At 45.1% G+C, this 18,796-nt stretch overlaps 1 protein-coding gene across 1 annotated transcript; it reads right to left on the bottom strand.

The window, feature by feature from the left end:
• Positions 1–7,703: 7,703 nt before the first annotated feature.
• On the bottom strand, positions 7,704–9,590 carry LOC308150611 (serine/threonine-protein kinase pim-2-like; the record flags this gene model as incomplete). The annotated part of the gene is made up of 7 exons (XM_080523425.1): positions 7,704–7,795; positions 7,908–7,989; positions 8,099–8,193; positions 8,335–8,491; positions 8,604–8,840; positions 9,015–9,065; positions 9,510–9,590. The coding sequence occupies 7 exons, from the start codon at positions 9,588–9,590 to the stop codon at positions 7,704–7,706; spliced, it is 795 nt and encodes a 264-aa protein (XP_080379551.1).
• Positions 9,591–18,796: the final 9,206 nt, after the last annotated feature.

Here is an 18,796-nt window from a genome sequence, read left to right as displayed (position 1 = left end):
AAACGCACTATATAAAAACAATGAATTATTATTATTATTATTATACTACATGAACTCATATTTCAGCAAACGAAATCAAGCTTCTGAAACGCTCTTGCATCGACTGAATTCACTTGTTAGCTATATTATTATTAGCTAGCTAAATAGATCATGTCACTGGTGAGGTAAAGTTAACAAGCGGGGCAAACGGCAAAAGTATTACACAATTGAACATTAAACTCTGACAAATAAAATTATTAACTCACCTTTTATAATTCGCACTCCTGATATTCTTTATATTCGTTATATTCTTGATAATTGTGATAATTTTCTCGATATTCCTACTACTACGTTCATCACGACCCACTCAGCAGCATCTAATTGTTAATTAGAATCAGGTGAGGGAGAAAGGCTGCTGGATGCACAGGTTGACAAACGGAATTTTGCAGGGGCAGTGTTCTGCGCATGTGCAACAACTGGAAACGTTTTTGACAAGTTGAGTGATCTCATCATTCTGATTTGAGTGGACTATTTTAATTTCACAGACAGGTTGAATGGATTAAAACTTAACATGTCTAGTTGTCTCAACTTTTTGGCAAAATTTAGTTGACCTGACTCACAAAAATGTGTTAAAGGAACTAAAATCCAAAATATTTTTTTACAGTGATGACATGCATTTTTTGTCCTGGGACACACCAATTGAATTATTATTAACTAATTAATAATGTAAAATATATAATAGGATAATTCATTATTATACTTGAATTATTCCAATTGGAACAAGATCGCCTGACTGTCTTAAGACATTGATATTCAGTGTCTTAAGACATCTCAAGATGTTCTGTGTCTTCAAGACACAGAAAATATGGCTCTTATGCTCCATGTCTTAAGTGAGTGAATGAGTGCATGTCTTCAGGTTAGGTCTTAAGACGACTTAAGACATCTTGACAGACAAAGGGCCAGTTTCACAGACAAGGCTTAAGCCTAATCCTGGACTAAAAAGCATCTTCAATGGAGATTTTACATTGAAAGTGTGATTTAGTCCAGGACTAGGCTTAAGCCTTGTCTGTGAAACCGGCCCAAAATGTCTTATTTTGGTTAATTAAGACATCTTAAGACATCTCAAGACAAGGTGATGGCTGGGTATGTGGATGCATGCACGCAAGCACACACACACACACACACACACACACACACACACACGCACACACACATGCACACATGCACGCACGCGCACGCACACACACACACACACACACACACACACACACACACACAGCCCACACACACACACATACTCAGATCACAAGCATATCTCATACCCTGAATATGCAGACTAATCCCTCTGTCGTTCTCAGTGTGAATCACTGTGGCTCACTAACATCCCCTCTCTCTCTCTCTCTCTCTCTCTCTCTCTCTCTCTCTCTCTCTCTCCCTCTCCCTCCTCTCTCCCTCCTCTCTCTCTCTCTCTCTCTCTCTCTCTCTCTCTCCCTCTCGCTCTCCCTCTCCTCTCCGTCTCTCTCTCTCCCCCCTCTCTGTGACTGGTGTTGGGGTCATGGGTGTGTGTGTTCAGACACCCAGCCTGAGGGGAGACCAGCCAGTCACCACCAAATATCTCCATTTCCCAGCGTGAGTAACTCAACATAGCTGACTATGGACTGACTGGATGACTGACTGCATGAGTGACTCTTTGTGTGTGTTTACATTTACATTTTTGACATTAGCAGACGCCACGCCTTATAATCGACTTACAATCGATACATTTGAAGTAAGTGAATCATCAATCAATCCACCAGTTGTAGCAGGAAGAGTAATCTAGCTCAGTCCAGGGGCCATTGGCAGTCTCTGTGATAGAAGGAAAATAAATAATAACATATGTATATATATAGACACTTTTTTTTTTTTTTTTCATCTCTCCATTTATTTATTTTTTATTATTATAGACACTGTGTGTATAGCCCTGTCCGGACGGCATATAAATTACCTGAGGACCTCGGTAATATGTTTTACCTGGGGTAATTCGGTAATTTTTATCCCGTCCGGACCGACGAGGTGTAGCAGGGTGGAGGTGTAGCAGGGTGGAGGTGTAGCAGGGTGGAGGTGTAGCAGGGTGGAGGTGCAGCAGGGTGGAGGTGCAGCAGGGTGGAGGTGCAGCAGGGTGGGTCAGCAGCTAAATTCACCTTTCTATGCCTTCTATATTACAGTGAGCAGTTGGTGTCCCACCCCCAGCGCACCAAGGGAGCGGAGAAGTCTGTTTTGGGAATGTGACGTCCTGCAAAACTTTGATGACACTGAGTGGTACCGTAACTTCCGAATGCCACAAACAACATTCCTCAACCTCTGTGACCAGCTTCGCCAGTATGTCAACCCCAAAACCACGGTGATGAAAGGCCCAGTCTCCCTGGAAAAAAGAGTGGTGGTCACTCTGTACAAGCTCGCAAGCAATGTTGAATTCCACGACCTGGGCAACCTGTTTGGAATTGGAAAAAGCACTGCATGCGACATCTTTTGGGAGGTGTGTCAGGCACTCTGCAAATTGAAGAGAGTGTATGTTAGAAGACCTACAACTGTACCTGAAGTGAAAGCCATCACTGGAGGATTTGAGAGGAAAACTGGATTCCCAATGTGTGCTGGAGCCCTGGATGGTACACACATACCGATTGTAGCACCATCTGCCTACCATACCGACTACCACAACAGAAAAGGCTGGTACAGTGTCCAATTGCAGGGGCTGGTTGACCATGAGTACAAGTTCATGGACTTTGACGTTGGCTGGCCAGGAAAGTGCCATGATTCTTTTGTTTTTGAAAACTCTCGTCTTTGTCAAAAACTTGATAATGGCAGCCTGCATTGTTTTGCACAACTTTTGTGAGATACAGAAGCTGGACTACACACACACCAGGAGAGGACAACCCACCCGAGCAGCCTGCAGATGACGACACACCTGCCCAGCCTGAGGAAGAAGACCCTGCAGAGGGGATCCTCCCTGCACTTACCACTGCAGATAGGATCCGTGAAGCTCTAGTCGCACACATTGCAGGCAGACAGGCAGTAGGATGAATTGTGTATAAAAAAACGTATCTTTATTTAAAGATTTTCTTTTGGTTGCTGACAGGTGAAAAGCACTACAGTTGTGAAGCATGGATCTTCTCCACAAACAAAGTTAACAACTTCAACGAAAAGTAGTGTTCAGTTAAAATAAAAGTATAAATGTAAAAGTAAAAATATGTACAGTGTACAATTGTCAGCACCTGAGAACTTAAGTGCCTTAAGTGTTAAGTGTTAAAGTGCCTTAAGTGTTAAGTGTTTAAGTGCCTTAAGTGTTAAGTGTTTTTTGCCTTAAGTGTTGTTTTTTTAACAGTCTGGGAAAAAAAATAAAAAAAATGTAACATACCCACAGTATTTAACACTTATTTTCACTTCCTATGCCTAAACATGAACAACATTGGCTAGGACAGGGCTGTAGTTCTGTACCAGTCCAGAGCTACTCTAAACTTAGTAACACACGACTAGTCACTTCGCTTTGCTCCTTCCCAAGGAGAGTCTGGCTGGTAAATTGGTGTAGCCATTGGAGCTGGTGGCATAGGAGCTCCATATGGAAATGCGGTTGTGTCAGCCAAAGAACCTGGATATATAGGAGGATACATAAAAGGGGGTGGTGGTGTAGGCACCATATGCTGCATAAACTGCATCATCATTAGCCGATTATCATGAGAGCGCCTCTCTTCAGCCTCCATTTTTTTAATATCAAAGTCGAGGCGTGCCCTATCGAGATCCAACCGCCTGCTTTCCACCTCCCGCTCCCATGCGAATCTCTCCTTTTCATGGCTGAGATAATCACTTTCCTTGTCATGGTCAAGCAGTCGGTCAATACTTTTATCCAGAGCTTCCATGATTTTGGTCTTTCTGCCTCTTCTTTTTTGTGCAACTGTAAAAAAAGAAACAGCCTGCTGAATAAGAACTATTTTTTGGGGGTAATTGATCATTATCTTACATTTTGATAATTGCATCCATGAGATGGTATATGAAACACACTTCTAAAAATCAGAATGTATATTAGTAGACCTCTTACCTTGTGGAGTGCCATTGGATTTGCTTGTGCTTGGTCTGTCAGCTGCTCTGCCAAAGTCAGTCTCAGATGGGGGTTCAGTTGGGGCTTCTGAAATAAACAACAGCCACGTATTATTATTATTATTATTATACTAGTAGCAGTAACATGATCTAGTCTACTCACTGTAAAAAATGGTAGTACTAGTATAGTTGTTACTTCTAAAATCAGAATGTATATTAGTAGACCTCTTACCTTGTGGAGTGCCATTGGATTTGCTTGTGCTTGGTCTGTCAGCTGCTCTGCCAAAGTCAGTCTCAAATGGGGGTTCAGTTGGGGATTCTGAAAAAAACAACAGCCACGTATTATTATTATTATTATACTAGTAGCAGTTACATGATCTAGTCTACTCACTGTAAAAAAATGGTAGTACTAGTCGTACATCCACTCACTATTTGTAAAAAGATATTTGAAATAAGGATGGTGATATCCAATCTTACCAGATGGCTCTACTACAGTCTCATCATCAGAGCTGAAGTTGTCCATGTGAGCATGTCCAGGATTAGTCATAGGACGACAACCTGTTGATATCAACCAAAGTTCAGTTAGTTAGCTGTCCATGTAGAATGCTTATTATGATAATGTTACAATTCAGCCATCCATTTAGCCATCCAGCCCATCTGCTAATTATCCAGCCACCCATCTAGACATTTAATATTAGCAGACACAATTGCACCAGCCAAGTAGCTAGTTGGGCCTAATAACGTTACACTGCACTAGCAAGTGCTAGCTAGCTACATCGTTTGCCAAGCACTAGTAGCATGTATATATACTGTCTCCTTCACTAGTAGCATGTTTATATACTGTCTCCTTCACTAGTATCATGTATATATACTGTCTCCTTCACTAGTAGCATGTATATATACTGTCTCCTTCACTAGTAGCATGTATATATACTGTCTCCTTCACTAGTAGCATGTATATATACTGTCTCCTTCACTAGTAGCATGTATATATACTGTCTCCTTCACTAGTAGCATGTATATATACTGTCTCCTTCACTAGTAGCATGTATATATACTGTCTCCTTCACTAGTAGCATGTATATATACTGTCTCCTCCACCACAGTTGCATGTGTGTATACGGTGTCCTCTATCCTGTACCCACACACACATGGTAGTCAGTCCTCTATCCTGTACCCACACACACATGGTAGTCAGTCCTCTATCCTGTACCCACACACACATGGTAGTCAGTCCTCTATCCTGTACCCACACACACATGGTAGTCAGTCCTCTATCCTGTACCCACACACACATGGTAGTCAGTCCTCTATCCTGTACCCACACACACATGGTAGTCAGTCCTCTATCCTGTACCCACACACACATGGTAGGTGTCCTCTATCCTGTACTGTGCAGCCATCTAGGAAGCTGCTAGCACTAGCTAATGTTTAAGCTAATAACACACAAACAATTATAATCATTCATGTCTTTATTGAACACACCCACTGAACATTCACAGTGCTAGTGAAAAAGTAAGTGAACCCTTGGATTTAATAACTGGTCGACCCTCCTCGACCCTTGATGTTTTCATGTTGGTATGCGGTGCCCTTTTTACACCATAAGTAGTGCTGCGTGTTTTCATCAGTCCACAAAACATTTTCTAGTAGCGTTGTGGAGTGTGAAGGTGCTCTTTAGCAAACTTCAGACGTGTAGCAATGTTTTTTTAGGAGAGCAGCGGCTTCCTCCATGCCATGGACACCATGCCTGTTCAATGTTTTACGTATGGTAGACACATGAACAGAGATGTTAGCCAGTTCCAATGATTCCTTCAAGCCTTTAGTTGTTACTCTAGTGTTCTTTTTTTACCTCATTGAGCATTCTGTGTTGTGCCTTTGGAGTCATCTTGGCTAGGCGCCCACTTCTAGGGAGATTAGCTACAGTACTAAATCGTCTCCATTTATAGACAATGTATAGACAATTTATAGACAGTGTGGACTGAATATCTAAACTCTTTGAGATTACTTTGTAACCCTTTCCAGCTTGATGCAAAACAACAATGCCATAGGTCTATTTTTTTTTTTGTGAGGCATGGCTCTCATCAGCAGATGCTTTGTGCGAATAGCAAATTCTAAATGTCTGAGTGTTTTGATTGAGAATTTTTGATTGAGAATGTTTATTTTGGTCCCCTATACAATTCACAATACAGATATAAGAAAATGTGCATAGTCACAATTTATAACCATGGACCAAAAAGGTGTAGGCTGAAGCCGTGGCTTATTGCGCCTACCCTTGTTACATGTATGCATGTCCCCCCATGAATGCATAATCAAAACATTAAAACTTTTATAAACAAAAATGTCACTTACGCATGTCAACAAAAAGTTCAAAAAGAATACCAAACAAAAACTATATTTAAACCTCTGTTTTATACTTGTTAATCATCTTATTTTTAAATAATTTTAAAAATCCTTTTAAGTGCATGTTCTGCTCTTTCTGGTACCTGACAATGTTCACATTCCCTATAGGCCTATAGTACAGAGGCTAAGCTCTCATATTATGAATATAAATTGTGCACTTTTTGAAGAAAGCATGACATTTCTACCATAGGTAGTTTATACCATAAGGTTTATTTTCAGATGTGGGAGGGAAGTCAGATTTGACCCCAGAGGCCCGGGAGAGCTAGGTGAAATTCTAGATGGCTGCCAGTCCACCATATCTAATGTTCAAACACGCTTAATTTTGGAACCAAACAGAGCAGAAAAACACTTAAAGTGTCATTTCATTTTCAACTAAGTTATGGATGCCCATTAATTTGGTGATACTTTTGAGATCGCTATGAATCGCTAGAATTCACTATGAATTATTTATTGTATCAGAGGGTGCTTGAGGAAAATGTGAGACTGTCCAAACTGTCCAAAATGTTTTAAGCTGAAGCGGATGTGGACCATGCAACATGACAATGATCCAAAACATTCCAGTAAATCCCCCAAGGAATGGCTCAAAAGAAAGAAATGGAGAGTAAAGTAATGGCCAAGTCAAAGCCCAGATCTTCATCCTATTGAGATGCTGTGGGATGATTTGAAAGGAGCTGTGCAGACAAGACACCCCTCAAACATCACACAGCTGAATGATTTCTACATGGAGGAGTGGGAAAAACCTTCACCCAGTCAATGTCAGAGACTGTCCAGCCCAAACTTATTTTTACTGTTTCCTCCCTTTCCTCGCAGGCCTGTAGCACTTGTTTGGTTGTGTGGTTTTATCTCCATGCCCATGCTGCTTCCTGCGTGAACACAACAGCATTTCTCCTGTCTTCTAGAATAAAGATCAGGTGAGTTTGGGGCTAAGGCAGTGTCAAATGTTGCAAATATTGATGACTCTTACTGGTACCATACAGCTCAGTGTGTTTTTTTCTTCTTCTTGTTTTCCTTTTTAAAAAGTTAACTGGATAGGACACATAGTAGGGCACTTCGAGCTGTATTGTCCCAGGAAAGAGTAGTCTTTCTACTCTTTCTAATTTATATCAACTTTCAGCCTTGAATCCTTGGCATGTTTAATCAGGTCAGGGTCAGTGACCTCACACACAGTTATGCTCCCAATGTTTATTTCTTGCAGTTCATTATGCACGATGATAAGAAAAGCAGTTCAACTCTCGTTTGTAGTGTGTGTGTTTCTACTGCATCCAGGGGTGCTCCTGTATCTGCTCCAAGGTTGGGCGGTCATCTGGACTGACGGCAAGACATCGACGAATCAGGTGACGGCACTCTATAACACACACACACACACACACACACACAACAGTAGATAGAAGCTGCTGATATCACACTATTTACACACACAAACACACACACACACACACACACACACACACACACACCTCTGGATATTCCACGTGGGAAATAGATTGTTGCCTTGACGATGCTGGCATCGCTGTAGAAGGGAACATCACCCCAAACCATCTGGAAAAGGAATGTGTCCAGCAGAGCATTAAGAGTGGGAGATTAGTGGTATGGACAGTAAAGTAGTATAGTAGTTGTAGTTGTACTACAATTAGTAGAAGTAGTGCACCTGGAACAGCAATATCCCTAGTGACCACGCACAGGCTGGCACAGCGAAATACTCTCCTCTAAGCACAGTCTCTGGTGGTAAATACTCTGGAGTACCTGAGGAGGGAGGGAGGGAGGAAGGGAGGAAGGGAGGGTGTGATAAAGAGAGAGATTGACAAACCTGGGTACCCTCTTTCTGTGATCTTTGTGTGTGTGTGTGTGTCTATGTGTGTCTATGTGTGTCTATGTGTGTCTAACCTGACACATCCTTGCAGGCCCCCTCTCTGAGCACGGTGGCGGATCCAAAGTCCAGCAGCAGGACGTTGTGATTGGACAGCTGAACCAGGATATTCTCTGGCTTCAGGTCTCTGTGGACCACGCCCCTCGAGTGACAGTGTAGCAACGCAATTACCACCTGAGGCCAGAGGTTGAGTAGTATAATGATTAGGAAAGACATTCTGTGTGTGTGTGTGTGTGTGTATGTGTGTTTGTGAGAGAGTGAGAGAGAGAGAGAGAGAGAGACTGACCTGCTGCATCATGTGCCGTGCCATCCCTTCATCCAGGTAGCCCTCGGTGTTCTGCATATAACCAAAGAGATCGATGCAGGGGGTTGGGCGCTCTAAGACCATTAGGTAGAGGACTTCACCCTCGGACTCCAGGAGGCGGTAGTAGTCCAGCAACTGAGCCACACCCTTGCACCTGGGCGAGGAACACACCTGGCGCAGCAGAGCGATCTCCAACGGCAACGCATCCTCAGACTCGGACTTCACACACACACACACACACACACACACACACACACACACACACACACACACACACAAATCAAGCCTAAACAAATGACAACTTTACTGAACACACTTAACATGTCAAGTCTAAAAGGAGAGATCTTTATCTCGAATAGTTTTCTTCATCTTTGGCTCCTCTGCTATTCTCACCATCTTGGCCCACTTCTTGATGTTCTTCTGGTTTACAAACTTCAGCGCCACCTGCAGTGTATTTAGTGAAGTGAGACATGTGGGTAGATATAATGGACTGCACTTATATAGCGCCTTTATCCAAAGCGCTTTACAACGGCCTTAAATTCACCCATTCACACACACCTTCACACACCAATGGCGGCAAGCCCGCTCACTGGGAGCAATTTGGGGTTCAGTGTCTTGCCGAAGGACACCTCGACATGTGGCCAGCTGGGGCTCGAACCGCCGATCTGCCAACCTTGCGATCATTAGACGGCGGCTCTACCTCCTGCACCACAGCCGCCCCTAGATATGTAATGAACAGAGCTGACATGATTCCCTACTCTACCTACATGCCAGACACTCACATCTGTTCTACATACTAGGCCCCTGCCTGCATACAGAGGATTTATTTACCAATCACATGCTGCCGTATTCTCGCTAGCCAACAGAAGGTAAAGAGGAAATGCATACCGGTTGGCTGTCTGACCTCCTGAATCCGGCGTAGACGTCTCCATAGCCTCCATGTCCTATCAGCTCCCCCTTCACATACATCTCCTCAAACCTCTCTATAACCCACGCACGCGCGCACACACACCAACACACAGAGCTCCCCCATCAAATACATTTTTAAACTTAAGAATATTGACATTATGCACACCACACAGACATAAATACATACCCTTTTGTGTGCGTTTGGGTTTCTCCGTGTTGATCAGAGTTTGAGTTTGGAGTGCGCGTGCATCTCTGCTGCGTGTGTTCATGTATGTCAATTTCTCTGGCTGGGCATGTGTCTTAGCATTCTCGGGTGCGGGGGTGTCTGTACGTTTGTTTGCAGGGGTCTCCTTGTGTTTGCTGGGAGGGTCCTGTGTTTCTACATTAGTGTGTGTGTTTGTGGGGACCGGTGTGTGTACATTAGTGTGTGGCTTGGTAGAGACCTGTGTGTCTACATTAGTGTGTGTGTTAATGGGGACCTGTGTGTCTACATTAGTGTGTGTGTGTTAATGGGGACCTGTGTGCGTGCAGTGGTGTTTGTGTCTGTGGGTGCTGGGGCCGGTGTCTGTCTGTGTTTGTAGTGTATGTTGGGTATATTAGGATGCTGAGCGACAGTCTGTGATGTGTCTCTCCATCTCGTCATGCTCCGTGTTCCCAGGCCGGGACCATACACCAGCCTCCTGTAGCGTTCCAGCTCAATGCAAAATCCTGCCACTGCCTTTCCTCGCCCTCTGCGATTGGTTGTCTTGTCACTGTCCAACTGTTTGACTGGCATGTGGCGTTGGTTTAGGCCAACCCCCTCCCTCCGCTTTCCTCCTCTCTTCTTAGGGACTCCCCTAGATTCTCTCCTTCCTCCCTCTTTCCCAACCTCACCAGATGACTCTCTTTTTCTCTTTTCACCCCCATCCTTCTCCTGCCCCTCCTGTCCTCCTTCCTCATTGGCTGAGATCAAACAGGGGTTGGGACCTATTGGCGGGGCCTCTAGAAAACAGAATGTTTGATTTGTTGGTGCCCTACAATCAATACATGATCAGCTTTACCAATTCTATATAACAGTATCTGTCTCACTTACATGGATTAAAAAAACTAATACAATCTGAAAGATTTCCACACCAAATAATTACACGAAAAGCCCTAATCCTGTATAACTTAACTCCTATGTCCCTGAGATTTAGTGAGTCAAAGAATAGCAGTTCATGAGAGAGAATGTCCCAACACGTAAAGGAAGAACACTGCTTCTTTCATAAGTGACTAGAAATGAGAGAAAACATTTAAAAAATCATGATCGCCAGGATTATAGTAACAACATAGTTACTACTACTAGCTCCTAATTACCACTGCACTACCTACATACAACATACTGCCTCTACAGCTACTGGTAAACAGTATTGGAAGATGGAAGAAGAGGGGGAGAAAGAGATGGAAGGGGAAAAAGAGAGAGAGAAGAGTAGCTCAAGGAGTAGTATCTTGCCTTCACAGGGTTGGCCTGTGGCAACATCACCCTTCACGTCCATCTCTCTGCGCCAGTAAGTGACAGAGCCGAGGAGCCAATGACTGCAGCCCACACACTGATACAGATATTCTACAAACACACTCCACTGTGACCTCCCTTTGATGTCATAATGCAGGTTGACAAGGTCATAACCTGAACTTTGAGAAAGCTGAAATGATTACTATGCTAGAGAGGATGTACAATCCTTTCTCACAAATACCTCATTAGCCTTTTCTTTATCTTCTTAACCACTGGACATATCTCCTAGCCCTAAACCAAACCCTTAGTTAAGAATATATCTTAAGTGCTATAAACATAGAAAATATGCCTACATATTCCCATATGTCCAAACTGTTAAATATGTGATGTCATAATGTTCCTATGTTCTAGGAGACTGGAGTTCTCATGTGCTCCTTTATGACATCAATGTATTCCAGACCATAGAAATAATCTTCCTGACTCTGAAACCATTGGAAAACCCATTATTAAAAAATGGGAACCCTAATCTCAGAATTAATTTTTAATTTAATAATTTTGCCATTTAGCAGACGCTTTTAATCCAAAGCGATTTACAATTACGAATTACAGGGACATTCCCCCTGGAGTAACTGAGGGCTAAGTGCCTTACTCAAGGGCACACTAGTAGAATGACATTACAGTATTAACAACACATGTATCTATTGATTATCTGACTCCAGATGTACCCCTGCCCAACGGAATAAAGAATACCACTTAATACCTCCACACATCAAATATAATTCAAATACATTTCATTACTGCATAATTATGCTTTTCTATGGCTATAGTGGCTGACATCTTGAAGTAGAAAATGGTATGTAACCATTGGCACTCCTGAGACAGGATTAACTGAGATATGTGGCCTTTGACCTACAACATGCAGTAATCTCATGATTTAATTTACAAGTGTTCCGTTTCTGATTGTAAGGCATTGTTTACTGTTAATGTGTAACAGAGTTGGGAATGTATGTTTAGTTGTGGTGAATGTAGATGAGTTTCGCCGTGCTTTGAGCAGCCCTGGTTGTTGTTGGAGCCCCCCTTTGGAGTTTGGGTGTACTGCAGGTCTGCACGTTCTTTGTCCTTCTCTTGTTGCCGTACTTGCGGTGGTGCCAGAACATGGCCGCCATCTTAATGGGTATGTGCGTGATGTGAAATGCTCCTCGTGTTTTGTTGTTTGTATGGAGAATCTTGTAATGTAGGGTGAAGGTGTTGGTGTAGTACTGTGCTGTTTGTTTTTACATGTATTGTGATGATGTGATGTATTGTGATGATGTGAAACAGAACATTTATTGTATGTTGTTTTGAACGTGCAGATTCACAAGCAGACCAGAGAAGAATTGTGTTCTATATGTCTTCTCTGCAGGTATGTTGCTTCACATGTTGTTTGTAATTGTTATTTGTAATGTTTGAGGGAAGTTTGTGTTCTTTCTGTGAACAAATTGTCCTGATGTGAAATGTACATAGACGGTGGTGCCAGAACATGGCCGCCATCTTAATGGATTCACAAGCAGACCAGAGAAGAATTGTGTTCTATATGTCTTCTCTGCAGGTCAAATAAAAGAATTGATTGAAAGAAGTTTGGCTGTTTGACCATCGTTACACTGGTGCCGTGACACGTCGATCTCAAGATCAGCTGAACGCCGATCTCCGTGGATGCTGCGTGGATGCCAGGTCTTAGTGTGATAGATCAAGTGTGGTCAGAGTATTATAGTAAATGGTCATTCAGTCTGAGGTCTGTGATTATATCAGTTTAAAAAGTGCTTTGATTGTTTTGGTTTTTATGTCCTGCTGTAACTTTATATTTTTTTTTAAACATTATTATTATTATTATTTTTTTCATTCAGTAATATTACACAACGCAAGTCTGTACCACTATGGCTCAGAGGCCAGGTTTTAATGATGAGATTTTTGCCAGTCCAGTGTTGCCTATGGGGAGGGGTGCATGGGGGGCATGTCAGAGCAGAGCAGACAGTGCTGTCATAGACATTGACAGTGACAGTGACATTGACATTGACAGTGCTGTCAATAGTAGGGAGGTGGGGTGTTCCCAGTTGTTTACTGACAGTGGTAGAGGCACAGGGTCAGGTCAGGACCCAGGTTGTGCTGCTGTCGGACAGTTTACAGGGGAGGCTCCTCCCACATCCACACCCAGTGTTAATGACACTGAAGCTCTTCATCACCTTTCAGACATGATGGGTCAGCTAGGTGCTCAGATTGGCGAGTCCATTGTAACCAAGTTAATTTCAGCTGGTGTAGTTCACTCAAGCAGTATGAGCAGTGCACACCTCAACTGCACATCGCCTCCAGATCCTGTAACTGATCCTAATGTTGTTAGACAGGAGGTTCCGCGCGTTACTGTGAATGTAAAATCAGACAGGGAACCACCAATGTTCCGAGGTGATAGTTCTGATAAGTGTTCAGTCCAGGACTGGATTGACATGTCTAAAGCTTATCTGAGAAAGCAGAAATGTCCAATGCATGAACAGGCTGAGGAGATACTGGCAAGGCTGATGGGTAAGGCAAAGGATGTCGTGAGGGTTGGTTTGCGTAGCGATCAGACACTTGATGTGAAGCAGAACCCTGATCTCATCTATGATATCCTTCTCAAGTACTTCAGTGATGTGTCATCATGCCTCCCGTTGTCAGATTTCTATGCCACTCTACCCAGACCCAATGAGAACCCTGTAGACTACTGGTTGAGGATCAACAAAGCAGCTGATGTAGCTGGTGAGGGCCTTCGCAGACAAGGTAGGAGGATGGAGAACATAGGTGAAGAGGTAGCACGGATGTTTGTCAGGCATTGCCCGGACTCTGGACTATCCCGTATTCTGGAATGCAAGGCTATTGAGGAGTGGAGCTCACGAGACATACAGTTGAAGATTGATAATTATCAGAGAGAGCTGAGAGCCTCTGGCAGGACCGGTAGTTCTGTGCCATTGAAGAGCCATGCCACCGCCCTCCACACTGTGCAGTCTCATCCAGAGCCTTCGATTCAGTCTGTGTCTGAGCAGTGTTCCACCCAGTACCCCCCTGCTCCTGCCCATAGTCCAGTGTACCACACACAGTGTCCGCCTTCTACCCTCATTCCTTCCCAGGACCATGCTTTAGGCCAGCTTCCGTGCCACTCCTCAGCGACTGCTGTGGCCCAGAACACTCAGCAATCTGAAGACAGGATTCTTGCTCGCATTATGGAGAGGCTGGAGCAGATGATGGGGAAAGCGCAGCAGCGTGACAGTGCTCCTCGTGGCGGAAGATACCAGGGTGGCGCCCGTGAGAAGGCCTGCCGAGTCTGTGATGACAGTAGACACACTACCATCTCACACTGCATGTCAGAGAAGCTGTGCTTTGTCTGTTTAGCCCCAGGTCACACAAAAGTTGAGTGTCCCACCAGGTCGTCCCGAGCACCTCAGCCTCAGGGAAACTAGGTGGCCTGTATTCAGAGGGAGAAAGTATAGGTCGCCAAGTAAACTCCCATTGTGAGGACGAATCTAGTGCTGAGACAGTGTATATAGCTCTCAAAAGCTCAAGTGATAACTCTGAAGATATTGTTTATCAGAATACGCATACAATTAGTGGTAGTGACAGCCTTTTCTACACACCTGTGACAGTTGGTAATACAGTGACTCTAAATGCTATGCTAGACAGTGGGTCTATGGCTTGTACAATGAGTAAGACGGCAGAGGGAAAGCTTAGAGAGGTTGGAGTTGCTACAGAGCATAACCAGTTCAGTTCAAATGTGGTGCTTGTTGGCTGTGGTGGTCGCCGTGTCAAGCCTGAGTCAGCTTTCAACGTGGAAATGGAGGTGTATGGCTGTAGGATTATGGTTCCCACTCTGGTAGTTGAAGGCCAGCATGATGAGTTGATACTAGGCACCAATGTTATTAAATATATCCTCCGGCAGTATAAGCAATGTGATGGCTACTGGAAGGCTGTGTCTACGCCCTGTCCTGCTGGCGATCCAGAATCTGAACAGTTTCTCTCGATGCTCGCTGGTCTGAACCGTTGGCGAGGTGACGTCATACCTGACAAGATAGGCACAGTCAGGTGCAACTCAGCCGTGTGTCTTGAGCCTGGTCGGGAGTACCTGATGTGGGGCAAGCTACCCAAGTCCACTATTGTGTCTCCTGGTAGCGCTGTGATGACAGAGCCCACATCGTGTCGCTCAGCTCCAAGAGGGGTTCTGGTGGCCAGAGTTGTTACTCCTTTGTGGGGAGACGGATGGGTTCCATTGAAGCTGATCAACTCGTCCGACAGGCCCGTCTTGGTAAGACGCAATGCTAAATTGGCCGACGTCTTTTCCTGCATTGCGCTCGAGGACATGGATGAGACCGGACCTGCTGAGGTCCCACTACTCAGTTGCTGTCAAGTAACCCCGTCCAGTGAAAATGCGGCCCGCACTGTTGATGAGGAACTGAAGTACATGGGATTGAGTGGGCTCGACATACACTCCTGTGATGTGTCTGAACAGTGTAGAAGCAAGATGGCTGACCTGGTTGTGCGCTACAAGGACATCTTCTCACGCCATCACCTGGATTGTGGAGAGGCAAAGGGCTTCATACATCGCATTCACCTCTCAGATCACAGGCCATTCCGGCTCCCATTCAGACGAGTGCCCCCCAGTCAGTATCAGAAGTTGCGCCAAGTACTGAGTGAGATGGAGGAGAAAGATATAATCAGGAAGTCAACCAGTGAATATGCATCTCCGTTGGTTCTTGTATGGAAAAAGAACGGAGATCTCCGTATCTGTACAGACTTTCGCTGGCTGAACAAGAGGACCCTGAAGGATGCTCACCCTCTCCCTCACCAGGCCGACTGCTTAGCTGCACTTGGAGGTAACTCCTTGTTTAGTACTATGGATCTAACCTCAGGGTTTTATAACATGCCACTACACGAGGATGACAGAAAGTACTCTGCCTTTACAACACCTATGGGCTTGTATGAGTATAATCGCCTCCCGCAGGGCCTCTGTAATAGTCCTGGGAGCTTCATGCGTATGATGACTAGCATTTTCGGAGACCAGAACTATCTGAGCTTACTGGTTTATCTGGATGATTTATTGGTGTATGCCCCTGATGAGAGGACAGCTCTGGAACGCTTGGAGATGGTGTTCAGTAGACTGCGTGGTCATAACCTCAAATTGGCCCCCAAGAAGTGTTTTTTTCTCCGGAAATCCGTCAAATTCCTCGGCCACATAATTAATGACAACGGTGTGTTGACTGATCCCAGCAAAGTTGAGAGCATCGCAAAGATGACAAGTGCTGACCTGATGGAAGCGGACGGTGTAACCCCCTCACAGAAACGAATCAGATCTTTCTTGGGGATGATCAATTATTACCAGCACTTTGTGCCTAGCTTCTCCGCTATTGCAAAGCCTCTCTTCTCTCTGTTGACGGGCCAGAAGAGAAAAGGGAAGGTGAAACAGTCCAAACAAAGGTCACAAAGCAGGAAGTTGAATGTTACTGACTGGACCCCCGAAACGGAGCAGGCTTTCCAGAAGCTGAAAACGGCGCTGGTTGAGACGGCTGTCCTGGCTCACCCTGACTTTAGCCGTCCCTTCATGCTGTCAACGGACGCGTCCCTTGATGGCATCGGTGCTGTCCTGTCGCAGATCCAAGAGGGTGAAGACCGAGCGAGGCCAATCGCATTCGCCAGCAAGTCCCTCTCTCAGTCTCAGAGAAACTACCCAGCCCATCGGTTGGAATTCCTAGCCTTGAAGTGGAGTGTCTGTGACAAGTTCAGCCATTGGTTGAAGGGGCATGATTTCACTGTTTGGACGGACAATAATCCATTGACTCATATCATGACGAAGCCCAAGCTGGACTGCTGCGAGCAACGATGGGTGGCTAAGTTAGCGAGCTATAACTTCGACATCAAGTACGTGCCAGGCCCACAGAATGTTGTCGCTGATGCCTTGAGTCGTGTGCCTTTCGTTAAGCAGAGAGTCGGTCACAGATTACTTGAAGAGCCCTACAAGAATCTCCTCTCCGAAGTCCAGGTTGTGTCGAGTGCTTCTGTACAGGACGCCTTCCGGTCGTCCAATGATAGTGGTGACACTCCACGCCAGGCAGAGAGTTACGCTCAAAGTGTCCCATCACCTCTGCATGTCCACGCTCAGTCTATGGAGATGGATGAAGTGTCTGTTGTTCTACAGTCATATGACGATCTGTGGGAGGTCGGAGCAAGAACGCGCGCTGTAGCAGTCTTGCACCATTTGCCTCAGTTAGTCCCAGGTGGTCAGGACTCACTTCCTGCTTACAGTGAGAAGGAACTTCGGGATGAACAGCTCAGAGACAGGACTCTCTCTCGAGTCTTGTACTATGTGGAGAGACATCGGAGACCCTCCAGGAGAGAGAGAGATAAGGAATCAGTCACAGTCATGAGGTACCTGAAGCACTGGGAGAAACTTGTTGTGAGCAATGGGGTACTCTACAGAGTCTCGAGGGACCAAGTCGTGAAGTCAAAACGCCGCCAGTATGTGGTCCCTGAGTCTAAGAAAGTTGAAGTTCTGAGAGGTGTTCATGACCATGCCGGCCATCAAGGTCAGTTCAGGAGTCTTGGCTTGGCCAGACAGAGGTTCTTCTGGCTCAACCTCGACAGAGACGTAAGAGACTACGTCCGTAACTGCCAGCGGTGTATTGTCAGTAAGACTGTTGAACCTGCTGCGAGGGCGCCTTTGCAGAGTATCACATCAACCAGGCCACTTCAGCTGGTTTGCATTGATTTCTGGTCAGCGGAGGACTCAAGGAACAAGTCAGTTGATGTGTTAGTTGTTACTGACCATTTTACAAGAATGGCCCAGGCATTCCCCTGCAAAGATCAGTCAGCCAAACAGGTGGCGAGAGTTCTATGGGACAAGTTCTTCTGCGTCTTTGGGTTCCCAGAACGTATCCATAGCGACCAGGGAGCTAGCTTCGAGAGTCAACTAGTGAGTGAGCTGCTCAGAGTCTCCGGTGTCAGAAAGTCGCACACAACCCCGTATCACCCGATGGGTAACGGTAGTGTGGAACGTTTCAATAGAACTCTCGGTAACATGATCCGAGCGCTTGAACCAGAGGCAAAAATCAACTGGCCGGGGCGTTTGCAAACTCTGACGTTCATGTACAATAGCACAGCGCATGAGTCAACTGGCTATGCACCTTTCTATCTGATGTTCGGGCGTACTCCTCGTCTCCCTGTCGATATACTCTTCCGGACAGTCCTGAATGATCCAGCTGTGGTCAGCTACGACAAGTATGTGATGTCTCTCACGAAGGATCTGAGAGAAGCTATGGTCATAGCCCAGGAACATGTCATAAAAGAACAGCACCGTCACACAGAGCTCTACAACAGACGAGTAAAAGGGCCCACCATTGACGTCGGAGACCGTGTGCTGTTGGCGAACAAGAGAGAGAGAGGAAAGAGAAAGGTGGCTGATCGTTGGGAGTCTACTGTATACACTGTGGTGGATAGGAACTCTGAGACTCACACATATAGGATACAAGACACTGTCACTGGACGAGAGAAGGTAGTCCACCGTAATCTATTGTTGTTGGTGAACTTTCTGCCGGTGTATGATACGAGTGTGATCTCTGACCCAGTTTCATCCCTGTCTGCTGTTCATACATCAAATGAGCCAAGTGACATGTCCGTGTCGGAAGTGGAACAGGATTCCTTGCCTGGGGAAGTGAGTAGAGGAACCGCGTTCGAGTCGGAGAGAGTGGATTCCTGTCCTGGGAGTGAGGGAGGGGAGGTTGAAGACATGGAGTATGGGGGAAGA

Source organism: Nansenia antarctica, assembly GCF_963989245.1.
Source record: "Nansenia antarctica genome assembly, chromosome: 2".
NCBI classification, from domain to species: domain Eukaryota; kingdom Metazoa; phylum Chordata; class Actinopteri; order Argentiniformes; family Microstomatidae; genus Nansenia; species Nansenia antarctica.
This window is presented reverse-complemented; position numbering and strand designations above follow the sequence as displayed.